The 16,371-nt window shown below is 34.7% G+C and overlaps 1 protein-coding gene across 1 annotated transcript; it reads left to right on the forward strand.

The window, feature by feature from the left end:
* Positions 1-9,508: 9,508 nt before the first annotated feature.
* On the forward strand, positions 9,509-13,007 carry LOC112800874 (uncharacterized). Its single transcript, XM_025843310.3, has one exon. It carries the CDS (start codon positions 10,260-10,262, stop codon positions 12,591-12,593), a length of 2,334 nt encoding a protein of 777 aa, XP_025699095.1. The 5' UTR covers positions 9,509-10,259; the 3' UTR covers positions 12,594-13,007.
* Positions 13,008-16,371: the final 3,364 nt, after the last annotated feature.

The raw sequence follows: 16,371 nt of genomic DNA on the forward strand, positions 1-16,371 counted from the left end.
CTCAACTCGCCTAATCGTGAGTAGGACAACACCACCGTCCTCACCATGAGCGAGATAAAACCACCATTCCTACCATATCACACTGCAACCACAAACAAGTGGGATGGAACCTCTGTCCTTGCCTGGGGCAGGTGCCAAACCATATACGCAAGTGGGACGAAACCCATGTCCTTGCCAATCCAGCCATTCAGGCCACAATCAGACAACATCAACATCTTTAATCAATTTCTTAAGTTATTATACTCATTAACCCCAATTTGTTATCAATTTATTAAATTTAGATTCATTAACCCAAATATTCTATCAATTACCAATTCTATTATCAGTTTATCACGTGAGCGAGATAACACCACTGTCCTCACCATTGGCAAGACAAACTACCATCCCCACATAGTAATTTACGCACTTAGCAAGCAGGATGACACCACCGTCCTTGTCAGGCAAGAAATCAATATCACATTTATCCTTAATTGTCATCTCATTCGATTTCATAAGTCATATTGTATAAAAACCCTGTTCACTTATCAATGAACAAATCTTATTATCTCGTGAGTGGGATGAAACCACCGTCCTCAACGCAGACGGGATAAACCTCCACCCTCTTCACAATATATTCAAAACTTATTTATTAGTTATTCAACTCCATACGGAGGTTAACAAGGGTTATAAATATTATGGAAAGACTAGACAGTTCAAAATTATCAATTTGACCAAAACAGGGTATTCGTGCGTACACACGCCTAGTAAGTACGTGCGAAACCTGGCTCTGGATTTTCGTAACTTTTCAACATTGTGCATATGCACGCCTCGTGGGTACGCACAATTTTTCATTCATGTGTACGCACACATGGTGCGCACGCGCAGTACTTGCCACTACCCCCTTGGGTGCCCATAGTGATGCATACGCACGCCTGGTGCATACACATAGGACCTCCCACTGCCAAGAATATTGTAACCTCTGCATAATTCAATTTTCAATCCCATTTTTTCAACACCCATAAATTTTGATACAAAATTCATTTTTCACCCATTCTTAGACGGATTTAAAGATTTTTTTCACTAGCTTTAATTTAAAATAAATTTTATTTAATTTTAAGCTTTGAGCACAAAGTTATGACCCGTCGAAGTTAGTAAAAAATAACAATTTACACATATTCTCTACACAATGCACTATCACAATTCCCTAATTTATTCGATTTCAATACTACCCAAAACTACCTATGGGCATCATTTATACACAATTATCAATTCAAGTTCATTCCCTAGTCATTTAAAGCCTAACAACCAAATTTTCAATCAAACCTTAAACACACACACTCATACGTCTATACTTCTCAACCAAACTAAAATCAATCATCTCATTCTCATCATTTCAACAATTTTCAACATAGCAATGCCACCGCATACATCCATTCACCAAGTAGGGGATACCTCACCCTATCACAAATTTCGGCCTAATATCCTCATCAATAATTATGATAGGCAATTAAACCACACTATTATAATTATGCACACACACACCTACCCACACACACACATATCATAATTCAAGCTACCATCGAACCAATTAATCACCATAACAATTAATTCTATTCTATTCAATCCTATCATAAGGACAATTAACGTAGATTTTCACACAATTTTACATAGTGCCTATCCAAAACCAAAATCCATATCTTACCGACGGCGGTTTTCAAACACTCGAATTTCTTTTTCGACTAGACTCTAGCCTCAATCGACTCCTCCAAGCCTCCACCAATCGTTACGCAACCACACCACGTAGTCCAACTGCACTAATTCAACCAAACAAGTCAAGCTAATCCATATATTCTAATCAGATACAATTTCACAATTTTCACACTAGGTTCTTAACCCAAATTTGAGAAAAACAAGGGAAAAAGGTTTCTTTACCTTATTTCACATATACTTGGATTAAAACCTCACTAGAACACAAGATTAAGCTTTTCCTAAACAACAAAATCACAACAATCTCAAAATCATATACCCAAAATGTGAATTTGAAGGAAATTTCAAAAATAGTTCAAGGTTCTTGGGAGTAGTTACCGCAAAAATTGGTATAGAATCAAAGAGCACGACAAGAGCGACGCGTGACTACAAACGGGTCCTCGATCAGAAATAGGGTTTAGTGGGATGGTGAATAGTAAAAAGTTAGGGCTCCACTCTCTTCTCTCCTTCTCTTCTTTTAGCTGCTCCCTCACTAATAAAGGGAAAACGGGGCTAAACTTCACTAATGAAGGGAGAACGGGGCTGAACTTGCTAAGGGTGAGGGGTTACATGTTTGGGCTTGGGCCTAAGTATGGCCCAATTCAATTTCTTAGCTATTTGGCTCAATTTTGGGTCAAAACCTTTAAGATAATTGCTCGGGCTTTCGTTTTAAATATTTTTTCTTGTTCTTTTCACAGTTTTAGTTTTTTTTTTCTCACTCAAAGTACCAGACAAATTTAAGGCGGTACAATCAACTTTATCGCTGGTATGCACTTTTCCGCAATTAGTTATATTTTTGCGCTCAGTTTTATTTTCTAATTTAAATGCTGACCAGTAAATTTCCAAATTATAAATTTTAAATTTCTTAACCCTTTTTGCTCATAATTAATTTATTACTTAATTATTTATTATTTACCTAGGTTTTACACGATCACCCTCAGGTTGGATGTTATGAATATCATATTGAAACAATGAATGAGGGAAATCATGAGTACTTATATATAATAATTCATGATTCAAATAAAAAGGTTATATTAGAAAAGTTACCCTCACTTTCATCTAGGTTATATTATACTAAAATTAGTATAATTGAATCACATGTCATTGTAAACCAGAAGTTTACCAACCCCAATGAATTCATAATTTGGCATGATCGATCGGGACATTCTGGAACAACAATGATGCGGAGAATTATTGAAAACTCTCATGATCATTCACTAAAAAACTAGAAGATTCTTAAATATAGTGAATTTTGTTGTGCTGGATGTTCTCAGGAAAAACTAATTCTAAGGCCATCACCAGTAAAGATTAGATTTGAGTCTCCTGAATTCCTTGAAAGGATTCAATGCGATATATGTGGACCTATTCATTTACCATGTAGATCTTTTAGATATTTTATGGTCCTAATAGACGCATCTTCGAGATGGCCTTGCTAAATGGAACATGGAAGCAATGGCCTTGCTATCCTTCAAGTTCTTCAATTCCTAAAGTTAAGACTAGCATCCTTCAATGTTCTCCCTGAAAAATAATCCACTTTCCCATAACCTTGAATTTCATGAATAGCTCTAAGTAATTAATTTGGATGGTGCTCAGTCGCATCATCTAGTGCATACCTAGAACCACATCAGCCCTTTTTAAGTCTTGTACATAGGCATCGACGCCAAAATCATACCTTTGAACTCAGAGGGTCAAATTGGGATACTTAGTTTCATAATGAATCGATGCAGTATTTCTGACCATCACTTGAAGAGTCAGGGTGGGAGTAAATGACGTCTTTAATTTCTTTGCAACAAAACTCTTGATGAAATTGTGAGTACTACCTCCATTGATCAAGATCATTAGGGGACGGTTAGCATGGGTTTCATGAACCCGAAGTATCTCAGGGTGAAATTATCCTTCAAGTGCGCTTAGACTAATCCACAAGCGAGGAGTCTTATCATCATCGTCCTCTCCTTTAGAATCAAAATCTGAATCGCCGGCAACTCCTTCCTATGTCCCATGTAGCAACTCTCGAAGCACTTCCTCCCCAACTAATAGTTGGAACACGGCCTTACAGTGGTGTTCGGGGCAAACTTCTCATCACAATAGTAGTATAGGCCTTTTTTCTTTTCTATTGCGAATATCAGCAGATGTGAGCTTCTTGAACTAACAGGTATTTGATTTTACAGAGGGAGAAGAATCTTGTGATGTGAGGGATGAAGAAGCCGTGATAAGAGAGATAGGGATTGTGGGTTTCTGATTGGAATTAATCTGGTTTAAAGTCCAGTAGGGGTGGACTGGTTCGGGTTGCTGAAGGAAGTATTAGGGTGAGTTGCAAATTTTTGGACAGCCCTAAAGTCATCGTGTGTTTTTGTTTATGTAGCTTGGCCATAGGCACATCTTGGATATAAGAAATGGCTTGGGACTCACATTTTAAATGCTCTTGAAGCCGAGAAATAAACAAGGCAATGATCCACTCCTCACTCATGCCGGTGACCTAATTGCTTAGCTCTTCAAACTAGCCCTGTTATTCCTCCATTGACCCTCCTTGTCTCAATTCCTTGAGGGAGTTCCGGTCATCGTAAAACAAATTTTAGTGAATCTAGTGTTCATGGCGTTGAGCATCGAGGAATGTTTCCTAATTGTAAGGAATGCCATTATTGACTCCCCAGCGATATCAAGCATAGCTGCGTCGACAAGGTGGAAGGACAGAACCTGGATCTTCTGCTCCACCAGAATATCAAATGTCTCGAGATACTGTCTTGCTTGGAAGACCCATTCTTCAACACCTTTCCCATTGAACATTGACAGATCCACAACTTTCAATTTTCGTGGCCAATACAACTCTGCACGCTGATTATTCGAACTTCCTTCAAAATCGTATCCGATAAGGACCGATTCGTTGACTTCGTTCTTCAACTTCAGGTTATCGTCAAGAAGCCTTTCAATGGATTGCAGAGAGGAATCCATATTGTTAATCTGCATTTGTATCTCGGCAATCCGCTTGTTAGCTTTAATGAACCCTCTACATAACGTCCATATGTCATGCTTTTTGAAGAGTATCAATTCCTCTAATCGATTCAGATGAGCTCCTTCTACCACGGTGATTTCTCAATGGAAGCACCAATGATGTACCTAAATAAAAAAATACCATTTTCACAGCAAAATACAGAAAGCCAAAGATGATAACAACACCACAAATCAATCCAAAAATTGTTAATGAAGAAGAATTAAGAAGAGAATGAAGAAGAGAGCAAATATAACCTATGAAAAGAAATGTAACAATGTTTTCCCTTTCGAGTATGAGAGTACTCCACAAATAAATTATATAATTCTTTGCTACTCTATATTTTTCTTTGCTTCTTATTTAACCAATCCTCCACTAAGGTTGTTAGTAACTAATTCTATTCTTGTATTATTTTTCTGTGATACGCACTTCTAAGTTTCATAATTTCTAAACCACATTGGGGCTCTTCACCTTGGCATGATTGGGCTTGTATCACTTCACTTTAATGTAAAACACACTTAATATCCTAATAGAGTTAACTACCAATTCAGTACCCAAAAGATTTAGCCATCGACAAAAAAGTTACTGAAAGATATTATCAACAAAAAAACTAATAAATATATTTTAAAAGTAATAAAAAAATTTTATACTTGACAAACGACTTATTGTATGTTTGGATCAACATTTGTAAACGGACATTGATACAAATGTGCTTTTACAAAATTAATTTTGATTAAAATTGAATCGGTGTCAATGTAATTTATGTTTGGATAATTTTTATCAAATGTGCTTTCGAGAAAATGAATCATGTTGGGAATATATTAACCAAAATCACATTAAAATTTAAAATTACTAAAAAAGACATCATTTATATTATTTTTTATATTACTTATGTAAAAATAAATATTATTAAATATAATTTTTAAAAATATAAATATTATTATATAAATATGATATGTTAACCAAAATGTATTTAAATAATAAATATTATTATATGAAGGTTGGAAATCTGTATTTCGGTGTACTTACAATTAGACCGGGTGGATAATCTGCAACCGATATTAAAATCAATAGTATTTTTAGATGATATAGAACAAATGTTTTTACCTTTTTATCTCTTCCTTTTGAGCGGTACCGTTTTTCAGCATTTAGTTATTTTACATCACGGCGTAAATATTGGAATTTCACTATTTTAGTCTTAGCAATGTTGTCGTTATAGTGTATTTAATGTTAATTCGTAATGTCGAATTCTCTTTTAGTAGTTATCCGTCATGTTATTATTTGTCTAAAACAGTAAATATCAGAAAATATAAAATAGATATGACATTATGTGTTGTGCAAATTGGCATGTAAAATAAAGTGATTAGGAAATTAATTTTTTGTGTATTTTAGTAATTCAAATATATATATATATATATATATATATATATATATAATAATGTGTAAATATAAATATAATGAAATTAAGATAAAACTTTAAATAATTCCGTTAATGCATGAGTAAATGAAAATTCTTTTACCTGTAATTTAAGATAAAACTTTAAATAATTCCGTTAATGCATGAGTAAATGAAAATTCTTTTACCTGTAATTTTTACCGTAAATTCTCCTGCATATCTTATATATTTGTAAGAACAAAACACTTATAATTTTTAGAAAATATAGATTTAATTATTTTGTTAGTTCTTATAATTTTACTAAAATTTTAATTTAGTTTCTATATTTTTCTTTTAATTGGGTCTTTATATCATATCAAATTTTATAACTAAATCATTTTTTATAATTAACAGAGTATTTTATTAAATTATACAAAATATTCAGTCAAATATTATGTATATTTGTTTTGTTTAACAGAATCTTCTATTAATTTCAACGCTTTTGTTATAACAAAGGTTTAACTACAAAATTTAATATGATATAAGAAATTAGAGACTCAATCAAAAAAATATAGAAACTTAATTAAAAATTTAATAAAATTATAAAAATGACGGAGTAATTAAACCAAAATTATAATATTTTATTTTAACAAGTACATATCGATAATTTTTTTTCACCCCATGCGTAGCATCTATTGTGTTTTTTTTTTTCTGTTCCATCCTAATCCAGTTTCTTTAGCAAATAATTTGTACCACACTCTCCATCCTCTCTTAAAATTATTCCACTTATTTTTTAAATTATTCTTATTGTCGTCTTTCAATTGTTGTTATAATAAAATGTCTAATAATTTTTTTTAAAAAAATTTAGATATAAAAGTGAGATATGAATATATTTTAATATTATAATTTTGGGTGTTTTTAAAAATTGTGAGATGTCCACAAATTGAACCTCCGATTTATATTTAAAAAATTTAAAAATTTGGAGTGCACAAATTAGACTTGTGTTAAAAAATTTTAAAAATTTGGAGTACACAAATTGGAGAGTACGATTTGTGTATTTCAAATTTTTTTAATTTTTTAAATACAAACTGGAGGATCTACTTTATGTACTAAAAAATCGGACGGTCTAATTTTTATACCTCTTACAAATTGGACGGTCCGATTTTAACTTTTGACACTATAACTGCGTAAAGCACCTCATGCATTCCATAACTACCTATACCATTTTTCTTTCCATATCTAAATTAAAAAGTGATAGTTTTCATATCTTATACCGCCAATATTCTAATCAACAATACTAGAGAACTAAGAGGGTACCAGCCAAAAATTAGCCAAATGTCTTTGGGTGAATTCTAAAATCTCTACGTGAATGGTACTTATGCTAGGTATTAAGGTATTTCTTCTACTAAATATCAGAATGTTTCTTTTTCATACTTAATATATGTTTTTTTATATATTTTATAAAGTTTTTTATATACTAAGAATCGGAATTATTGGAAGTAGAGTTTCGTGATCCCCACCCCTAATTTTCTAATGTATCATTCAAAATTTTAATTTGAGGTGAGAAGCAATTAATATCAAATATTATAAATTAAAAACAAATAAAATTAATTAAATATAATTATAAATTATTTAAGTTGTTTACTTTTTTACTGATCACTTCTTAGTTTCATATACTTTTTCTATTCTAATTTTGTGTAAGTTAAAAAATTATAATCATAAAAAAACATAAAAAAGAATTCAAAAACATCAATCAATATAATCCAATTTAATTTTTTTTTAAATTATAACCTATAAATAATAGATACAAACTATTTCAAAAAAAATACCTATTACTATTATAAAGAAATTTAAATTCATACCAATAGAAAAATCTACTCAGATTGGTAGATAATAAAGAAATAAAACTGTGAAGAAAAAAGTGTTTATTTTATTGTTGAATGAATCAATCTTGTAATTTTAAAGCCAATCTTCTTTGTACATGAGATTTTATAAAAAAAAATTAAAAGAACCGTATTTTCAATTAAACGTTGAAGCAAGTCCAATATTACTTTTGAAAAATGTAATTTGGAAAATATTGAACGTTGTTGAAAAGAAGAAAAAAAAAAGAAACCAAACAAAAGGAACTTCGTTTAAAAAATAAAACATACTTGTTTATTGGATGAAACATTAAACCAAACACACACTTATCCATTAATTCTAAATATTTGAATAAATATTTAAAAAATGCACACAAAAATTTAAAACAAAATTTAATTTTTAGATCTTTTTTATTTTTTTTTTAAAATATGGTCATTCATACTAAAAAAAAATTTTGACAAAAATTTAGAAAATTTTAATAATAAAAAATCTTATTTTTTAAATTATAATAGTAAAAAATTGCATCAAAATTTTTATCTCTAAAATTTCGTTTAAAATATATATTTAATATTAGTTCTTTTTGTCACATTTTAAAATCTCTTAAAAAATTATTTGTCTCTAACATTTTTTGAATTTGTCTTATTTAGGGCTTGCAATATATACCCTATATACGGGATCTCAATCCGGCCTAATCCGTTCAGATAGGGTAGGTTACCGGCCCGCTGCAGATAGGGTAAAAATTGATCCGGATATACCTGCGGGTAGGGTACGAATTTAGGGTGTACCTTACTCGCACCCCATAAATAACACATATTTTATAAAAATAAAATATACAGTAAAAGAGGTGAAAGTTGAACTCACAATTTTCCTTGTGAAATGACTTATAATAAGTGAACAACTATTAAACTAGTTATTTAATTTAGTAATTTAAAATATTAGTTTTTTATTTTTTATTTTATTAATATATATAAAATTCGAAATAATTGAATTTTATATTTACTTTAAAAAAATTTAATATTTCTACGGATAAAATAGGATAGTGTAGCGTAGGATTTAGAATTGTATGGTGCGAATAAGATTAGAATTGAGAGATTCTCAATTCGCAAATAAGATAGAATAGAATTTTAATAAAATTTTTAATTCGCAAATAGAGTTAGAGTATAGTCTAAACCCTATCCTATCCTACCATTGTCAGTCCTAATCTTATCAACTGTATAAACTTTTATATACCATTTTAATAATTTACTTCCAATATAAAAAAATTGCAAAACAGAGCCTATTAATTAATATTGACCTCAATTTATTTGACTTGGGCATGCGATAAAATTGTCCTGTAGACATACGATGAACTTTCTAACGCCGTTGTTGCTTCAGTCTTAGTCAACAACTGTCCAAAGAGCACCGGTGACTGGTGTGGAATCCATTCGTAGGTTAAACATTCTTAGTACTTCACAGTTCACATATCAGTTAGTCACGTAAGGGAGCCCAATTTATGAAACTCACCCTCTCTTCTGGCGACCATCACAAAAATTCTAAGTTCAAAATAAACGAATATGCAAAACAAAATAAGTATTAATTGAAAGTTTTTCGGTAAAAGAAAAGAAAAAGAAAAAAATAAAAAAAAATAATAAAAAAAAAGAATGAATGAATAAATAATAAAGGAAGATGTTAAAAATAAAACAAAGCTACAGAACGTGAAACGGATGTCAAAACTCAAAATAAGAGTTAGAGGGCTTGGATGAGCGCGTGATAGAGACTCGCGAAGTGAGTGGGAAGTGAGAAGCATGGTCACTCATGGGCTCCTGGTTTCGTACGTGGGGACTAGTGTTCCTGTGTTACCTCGTTGCAGCAGTTCCCATCAATAACCCTGAGGCATGATCCCAACGCGCAAATATCTCGCGCGTGAAGTTCTGCAGAGCAGCTAAGCTTTGATAGTTTGATGCATCATGTATGTATGACCAACGAGGAGGCTGAGCCTCATTTGCCTTTCTATTTCTGGCTCCCTGCCCCATTCTCCTTTCTCCCTCCACACAAACTATAATCTCTCGGATTCTTCACTTCACAAACCTGCTCTCTACAGATCGCGATTTCATGAATGGCCACCCACCGGAAATTCAAATTCCGGCCTCCCTTTCCGACTTGAATGCACAATTTCATTGCCATCCGGAGGGCCTAAGCCATGACGACCAAGAATAACATGTAATCAATCATAAGAAATCCTCCACGACCTTCAGCTTGAGCTTCCATCATCACACACCAAAGCTTTTTTGTTTGTTTGTGTTTGAGTGGGTTCTGTTGGTCAGTTCCACTGCAATGGCGGCGAGCAACACTGCCACAACGCCTTCCGTGGACTCCGCTTCAGCAGAGGAGCTATCAGCGAAAGCCGTTAACAAGCGATACGAAGGGTTGGTCATGGTTAGGACCAAGGCAGTCAAGGGAAAAGGGGCTTGGTACTGGGCGCACCTCGAACCTATGCTGGTTCACAACGCTGACACCGGTCTTCCCAAAGCGGTGAAGCTACGCTGCTCTCTCTGCGACGCCGTTTTCTCAGCTTCCAACCCTTCTCGCACAGCCTCCGAGCACCTCAAGCGTGGGACTTGCCCCAATTTCAATTCCGCTGCCAAACCCATTTCCTCTGTTTCTCCCACCGTCGCTGCCATGGCCTCCTCTCCCTCTCCTACGGCCAACCACAACCACCGCAAGAGGAGTTCCACTTCGTCCGCCGCCGCCACGGCCGGTCCTGCTACGTCGTACCACGTGACGCCGCTGGCGGTGGTGGATCCGTCGCGGTTCTGCGGGGAGATCGCGTACACATCGTCAGGCTCCACGGCGATTACACCGGTGGGTCTGCTGGCGCAGCAGCCGCATTTGATGCTGTCGGGAGGAAAAGACGATTTGGGAGCTCTGGCTATGTTGGAAGACAGCGTGAAGAAGCTCAAGAGTCCAAAAACGTCCCCCGGTCCAACGCTGAGCAAGACGCAGGTGGAGACGGCCTTGGATTTCCTGGCCGATTGGGTATACGAGTGTTGTGGTTCGGTTTCGCTTTCGAGCCTGGAGCAGCCGAAGTTCAGGGCGTTCCTGAACCAGGTTGGTTTGCCGGCGGTTTCTGGGAGGGAGTTGATTGGCGGGAGGTTGGATTCGAAGTTCGAGGAGGCGAAGGCGGAGTCGGAAGCTCGGATGAGAGACGCCATGTTCTTTCAGTTATCGACGGAGGGTTGGAAAGCAAAGAGCAGTGAGGAGAATGGGAATGTGGTGAAGGTGACTGTGAATCTGCCGAATGGGACCAGTTTGTACAGAAGAGCTGTGTTTGTGAGTGGCTCTGCTCCTTCAAAGTACGCAGAGGAGGTTCTGAGGGAGACAATCACTGCCATTTGCGGGAATGTTGTTGACAAGTGTGTTGGCATTGTTGCGGACAGATTCGGCTCCAATGCTCTCAGAAATTTGGAGTCTCAGAATCATTGGATGGTTAATCTCTCTTGTCAGTACCAAGCCTTCTCCTCTCTAATCAAGCATCTCACCAAGGAACTTCCCTTCTTTCCCACCGTCACTCGCAACTCTTTCAAGATCGCCTCCTTTCTCAATTACAACTCTCCCCATCTCAGGAATGCTTTCCACAAGTACCAATTGCAGGAGTACGGCCACGCCTCCATGCTGCGAATGCCGCCTCCCCCGCCCGACTCTCATCATGCTTTCTTCACCCTTGGCCCTCTCTTTGACGTCATGGACGACACGCTGGCTTCTGCCCGTGCCTTGCAGCTTCTCCTGCACGATGAACACTTCAAGATTCTCTCCATTGAAGACCCAAGCGCCAGGGAGGTCGGGGATATAATCGGAGACGTTGGATTCTGGAACGACTTGAACGCTGTTCACTCGCTCGTGAAACTGGTCAGGGACCTAGCTCAGGAAATTGAGTCAGAAAGGCCGCTTGTTGGTCAATGCCTTCCGTTGTGGGAAGAGGTGAGAGCCCAAGTGAAAGAATGGTGTTCTAAGTTCCACATGGCAGACGGAGCGGTGGAGAAGGTCGTCGAGAGACGCTTCAAGAAGAACTACCACCCTGCTTGGGCTGCCGCCTACATCCTGGACCCGCAGTATCTTGTGAGAGACACCTGCGGAAAGTACCTACCGCCGTTCAAGTGCTTGACGGCGGAGCAGGAGAAGGACGTGGACAAGCTCATAACAAGGCTTGTTTCGAGGGAGGAGGAGCACATTGCTCTGATGGAGCTCATGAAGTGGAGAACGGAAGGGCTTGATCCCGTGTATGCACGCGCCGTGCAGATGAAGGAGAGGGATCCTGTTACCGGCAAGATGAGAATTGCGAACCCGCAGAGCAGTAGGCTCGTTTGGGAATCATATCTGACCGAGTTCAAGTCCTTGGGGAGGGTTGCTGTTAGGCTCATTTTTCTTCATGCAACTTCTTCTTGTGGCTTCAAATTGAACTGGAATGTGTGGAGATGGGTTTCTAGGGGGCAAAGACACTCCACCACCGCACTCGAAAGGGTGCAGAAATTAATATTCATTGCTGCTCATTCCAAATTGGAGAGGAGAGATTTTTCCACTGATGAACATAAGGACGCAGAGCTTCTTGATTTCCCAAATTCTGACGACGATGTCTTGAACGACGTTCTTGTCGATACATCTTCCGTCTAATAACTTTTTTTTTTTTTGGTTAGGGAAGGGGAAGGAGAGCTTGATTAATCATCATTTAGGACCTTTTTTTTCTTTTTCTTAAAAGAATTTATTGAATTCTTTCCGATTACTTTTCTTGTGATCTTATCTCCTTCGTTTCTTTTCATTATTATTACTATTATTATTGTATTTTGTGGTGCCATCCTTCATCCCTAAAGCTAGAGAAAGGAAAGGTTAGATCTTTGTTTGTAAAGCTAGAGAAGAAAAAAAAAAGAATGCATGAGCAGCTCCAGAAACGGGAAGAGTGTTGTATAAAGTGTATGTGGCTCTGGGAATTTCGAGATTTTGATGATAATAATAATAATAAGAATAATATTTGTAAAGTCGGGAATGGAATTGTCCTTTGATGATTCCATTTCTAAGCAATGCTCAAAACAACGTTGTTTTTCCGCCTTACATCATCCGCTAAAAGCTGCAATCATATTCTTGTCAAATGTGGCTAACTTTGGGCATCAAAAATTGTCTTAATGGGGTTCAATCCTCTTACTGTTACTACTAGTTTTTTTATACTCTAAAGAATCTTAGTGCATTTTTATAAAATCTGGTAAGTTAGCTCCGCTATCAATCACTTGTAGGACTGATGAATCCTTTCCGCCCTACACCTACAAACAAAGAGAAACAGCTTTTTAATTCTGACTACATAAAGTCAAAGTTGTGCCATAAATCATCCAATCCCAAAGGTCTTGTTGATGAAATCACGTCAAATATGTAGATATAGTTATAGTTGTGACTTTTCAAATGGACACTTGTTTTGAAGTTCAGTCACGATGTTGATTCCTTGGTAAGTTCAGTGTCTTGTGGTATTGGCAGCAGAATATAAGGGGGGCCTTTGTTTGATAGCTAAAGCTGTCATGGATATCACTCCAATGGGGATGGGGTCCCAATCCCACATTAATCTCAGTTTAAACGGACAACATAACATGGAGTATTCTTTATACTTTTAACCACATTATACACACAAAATTACATGATCTAACAGTGTATAATTTTTTTCCTTATTAAAATACTAAGTAGCAAAATTGGTATTGTATGCCGTGCATGCTTGATGACGAGTTTAATTACTGTATAGTGTGTATACTGTGTAGAGTTTGAAGTACTATATCTGTAGTGTGGATACTGTAGAGTTTGAACATATCAATAAAATTAAAACTTAGTAACTTACTGTTTGGTGCCAGTGGACAATAGTGGACGTACAATGATATGGTTGGTTGTTAATAGAACTTGCTGGACCATAATTTAGGAAAGCAGGTCTTAATTGACTTGAATTTCAAGGTGTCTATCTATACCGTTAAAAGGTTAAGACAGTTTGAAATATGATTAACAAAGAATAATTTGATTCTTATTTAATATTGTTTCTTTTGAATGTTAGTATATTTACTTAGCTAAAATTATGATTCAAGATCTCTAATTAAACCGATCAACTCTTATGAGAGTGTTAATAAAGTTAATTTGACTGTGATTGGATTGGATTTCAAAGGAGCAGGGCTAAGCTAAATGTATCCCATCCAGGTACGTTTGGTCTGAAATCTGAACCCCACCAGCATGAGAGTATGTATAGTGGTGAGTGGAGGTCATTTTCCAAGCATTGGTTGGTGGTGTTGCATTGTTATTGTGGATAGATATTAAAGCCTTTCTTTCTTAAATGGAACAAGGTAGCTTTGAGTAACTTCTCTTTTAAACATTCCAAAGATTGTGTGATGGTTCATGGCAGGGTCATTGGATGATGCTCCCCATGATTGCAAGAAAGGTGTTGAGAGGACCCAAAACAAAGGAACTCTGTCGGCATGAAGCACCACAGAAGATGCTGCAACACAAGATTAGAGAGAACCCATTCTTGATTCTTCAACAACGAATTTTATTTTTTAACCCAACTACTCCCTCCCTCCCTTTCTTTTTTCCAAAGCTACTACTCTTCCCCACTTTACTATAATAATATGTTTGTTGAAACCCAAGAACAACAAATTATTATTGAAATTGATTCGTTTTTGCTAAAAGTTCCGCATCTTAAGCTGCTTCTACGAACGCTTTCTTCAAGCATATATAGCAAGGATGCTCCTATAGTGTGTGACATAATATGTTGTAAAGTTTGAAAAGGAAAGGCACGTATATATTATTAACAGACTTGTTCATAATTCTTTTGAAATAATATCATATCATATCTTACCAGAATCGGAACACTTCTGTATAGTGTATATCCCACAGCAATGAAATTTTCTAGCTAGTATTATTTGAAAACTCGAAAATTTAAATTTGATGCAAATTGCAAATTTTCATTAAGCTAAAGATTCGAATTGTCTGCTACTACTACGCGAGGTATTATTGTACGAGCTAGAAGCTCAATGCCTCAATCTATCCCCCAATTGATTCCGTATATGCCAGCTACTCAATTGACAATTTGACATCATTTCAAAATTGAACATTTGAAAACAATGCTACAGAGGACCCAAACATCAATAACAACTTTTAACTTTATTAAAATACTACTAAAGAGAATCCTATTTAATATCATTAACTTCAATATATAATCAAGTTGCTCGTCAAGTTTACTAAATTTAGGCAAGCAAAAATATTGAATAACTTATCTTTTAACGCAACTAACAATATTTAAATTTATATTTGAATTTTTTGGAATGTTTATCAAATGAATTAAAATTTTATAATAAATAATTTTATTTTTTATTAATATACCATCATATTTAAATAATAAATATATTTATTTAAAATATATCTAAAAATATTAAATTTAAAAAATATTATTATTAATTAAAAAAATTAAACAGTCTTTCATGGTTGATTCTAAGACCTTTTTTGTATATAAAAATAAAAGTAGTGATATATCTTAACATTGTAAATTTCGGTGTTTTTTAAAAATGTGAAAGATACACAAATTGGAGAGTCCAATTTCTATACTTTAAATTTGTTAATTTTTTTAACAGAAATTTCTCGGTCTGATTTATGTACTCTCACAAATCCCTCGGTCCGATTTCTGTACTTCTCACAAATCGAACGGTCCAATTTTTATTTATCTAATTAAACGGTTTTACATTTGAAAATAACACCCAATCAACCCACATTTTGAAAAAACACCGTTGCTACTCCAATATCAAAAACAAAAGCCGTGATTCTAATGACAAACCAACAACAAAAAATAAATATAAACTATCAAGAATCAATTTGTTGAATGGTCTAATAACATAGCAAATGAAAAAATGCAAATTATTAATAGTAAATTATAACAATCAAATTCATGTTATTAAAATAGAACAAAATTATTCCTTTTTTGCTAGTGTTATGATTGACACAATTTCACTTGAAATATTCAGATGTATTGGCAAACGATTAATGTTATTAATCTAAGTTAAACACTCAAAATTTATACGATGTGTATATTTTTTTAGATCTATACAGTAAACCTTTCAATATATATATATTATATTAGAAAAATTGAAGAAAAGGAAATGAAGGTGGTGAGAGAAGCGAGAGTGTGTTAGAAGATTCGACGCATTGAGAAAAAGTGAGTGAAAAAAATTAAGAAGTAATTAAATTATAAAGATATTTTAGACATTTTAAGTTTTAAGTGAAATCTTATTAAAATAAAATTTTAAATCAGACCTATATATTTAAGTTAAAATTAATTTAAAAAAAGAACAAATAAAGTGAATTGAATTCCATCTAAATTAATTTAATTATTTTTGTTTTAAACACTGGAATTAAATTCAATTATAATGGGAATTGAATT

Source organism: Arachis hypogaea, chromosome 5 (assembly GCF_003086295.3).
Source record: "Arachis hypogaea cultivar Tifrunner chromosome 5, arahy.Tifrunner.gnm2.J5K5, whole genome shotgun sequence".
NCBI lineage: Eukaryota > Viridiplantae > Streptophyta > Magnoliopsida > Fabales > Fabaceae > Arachis > Arachis hypogaea.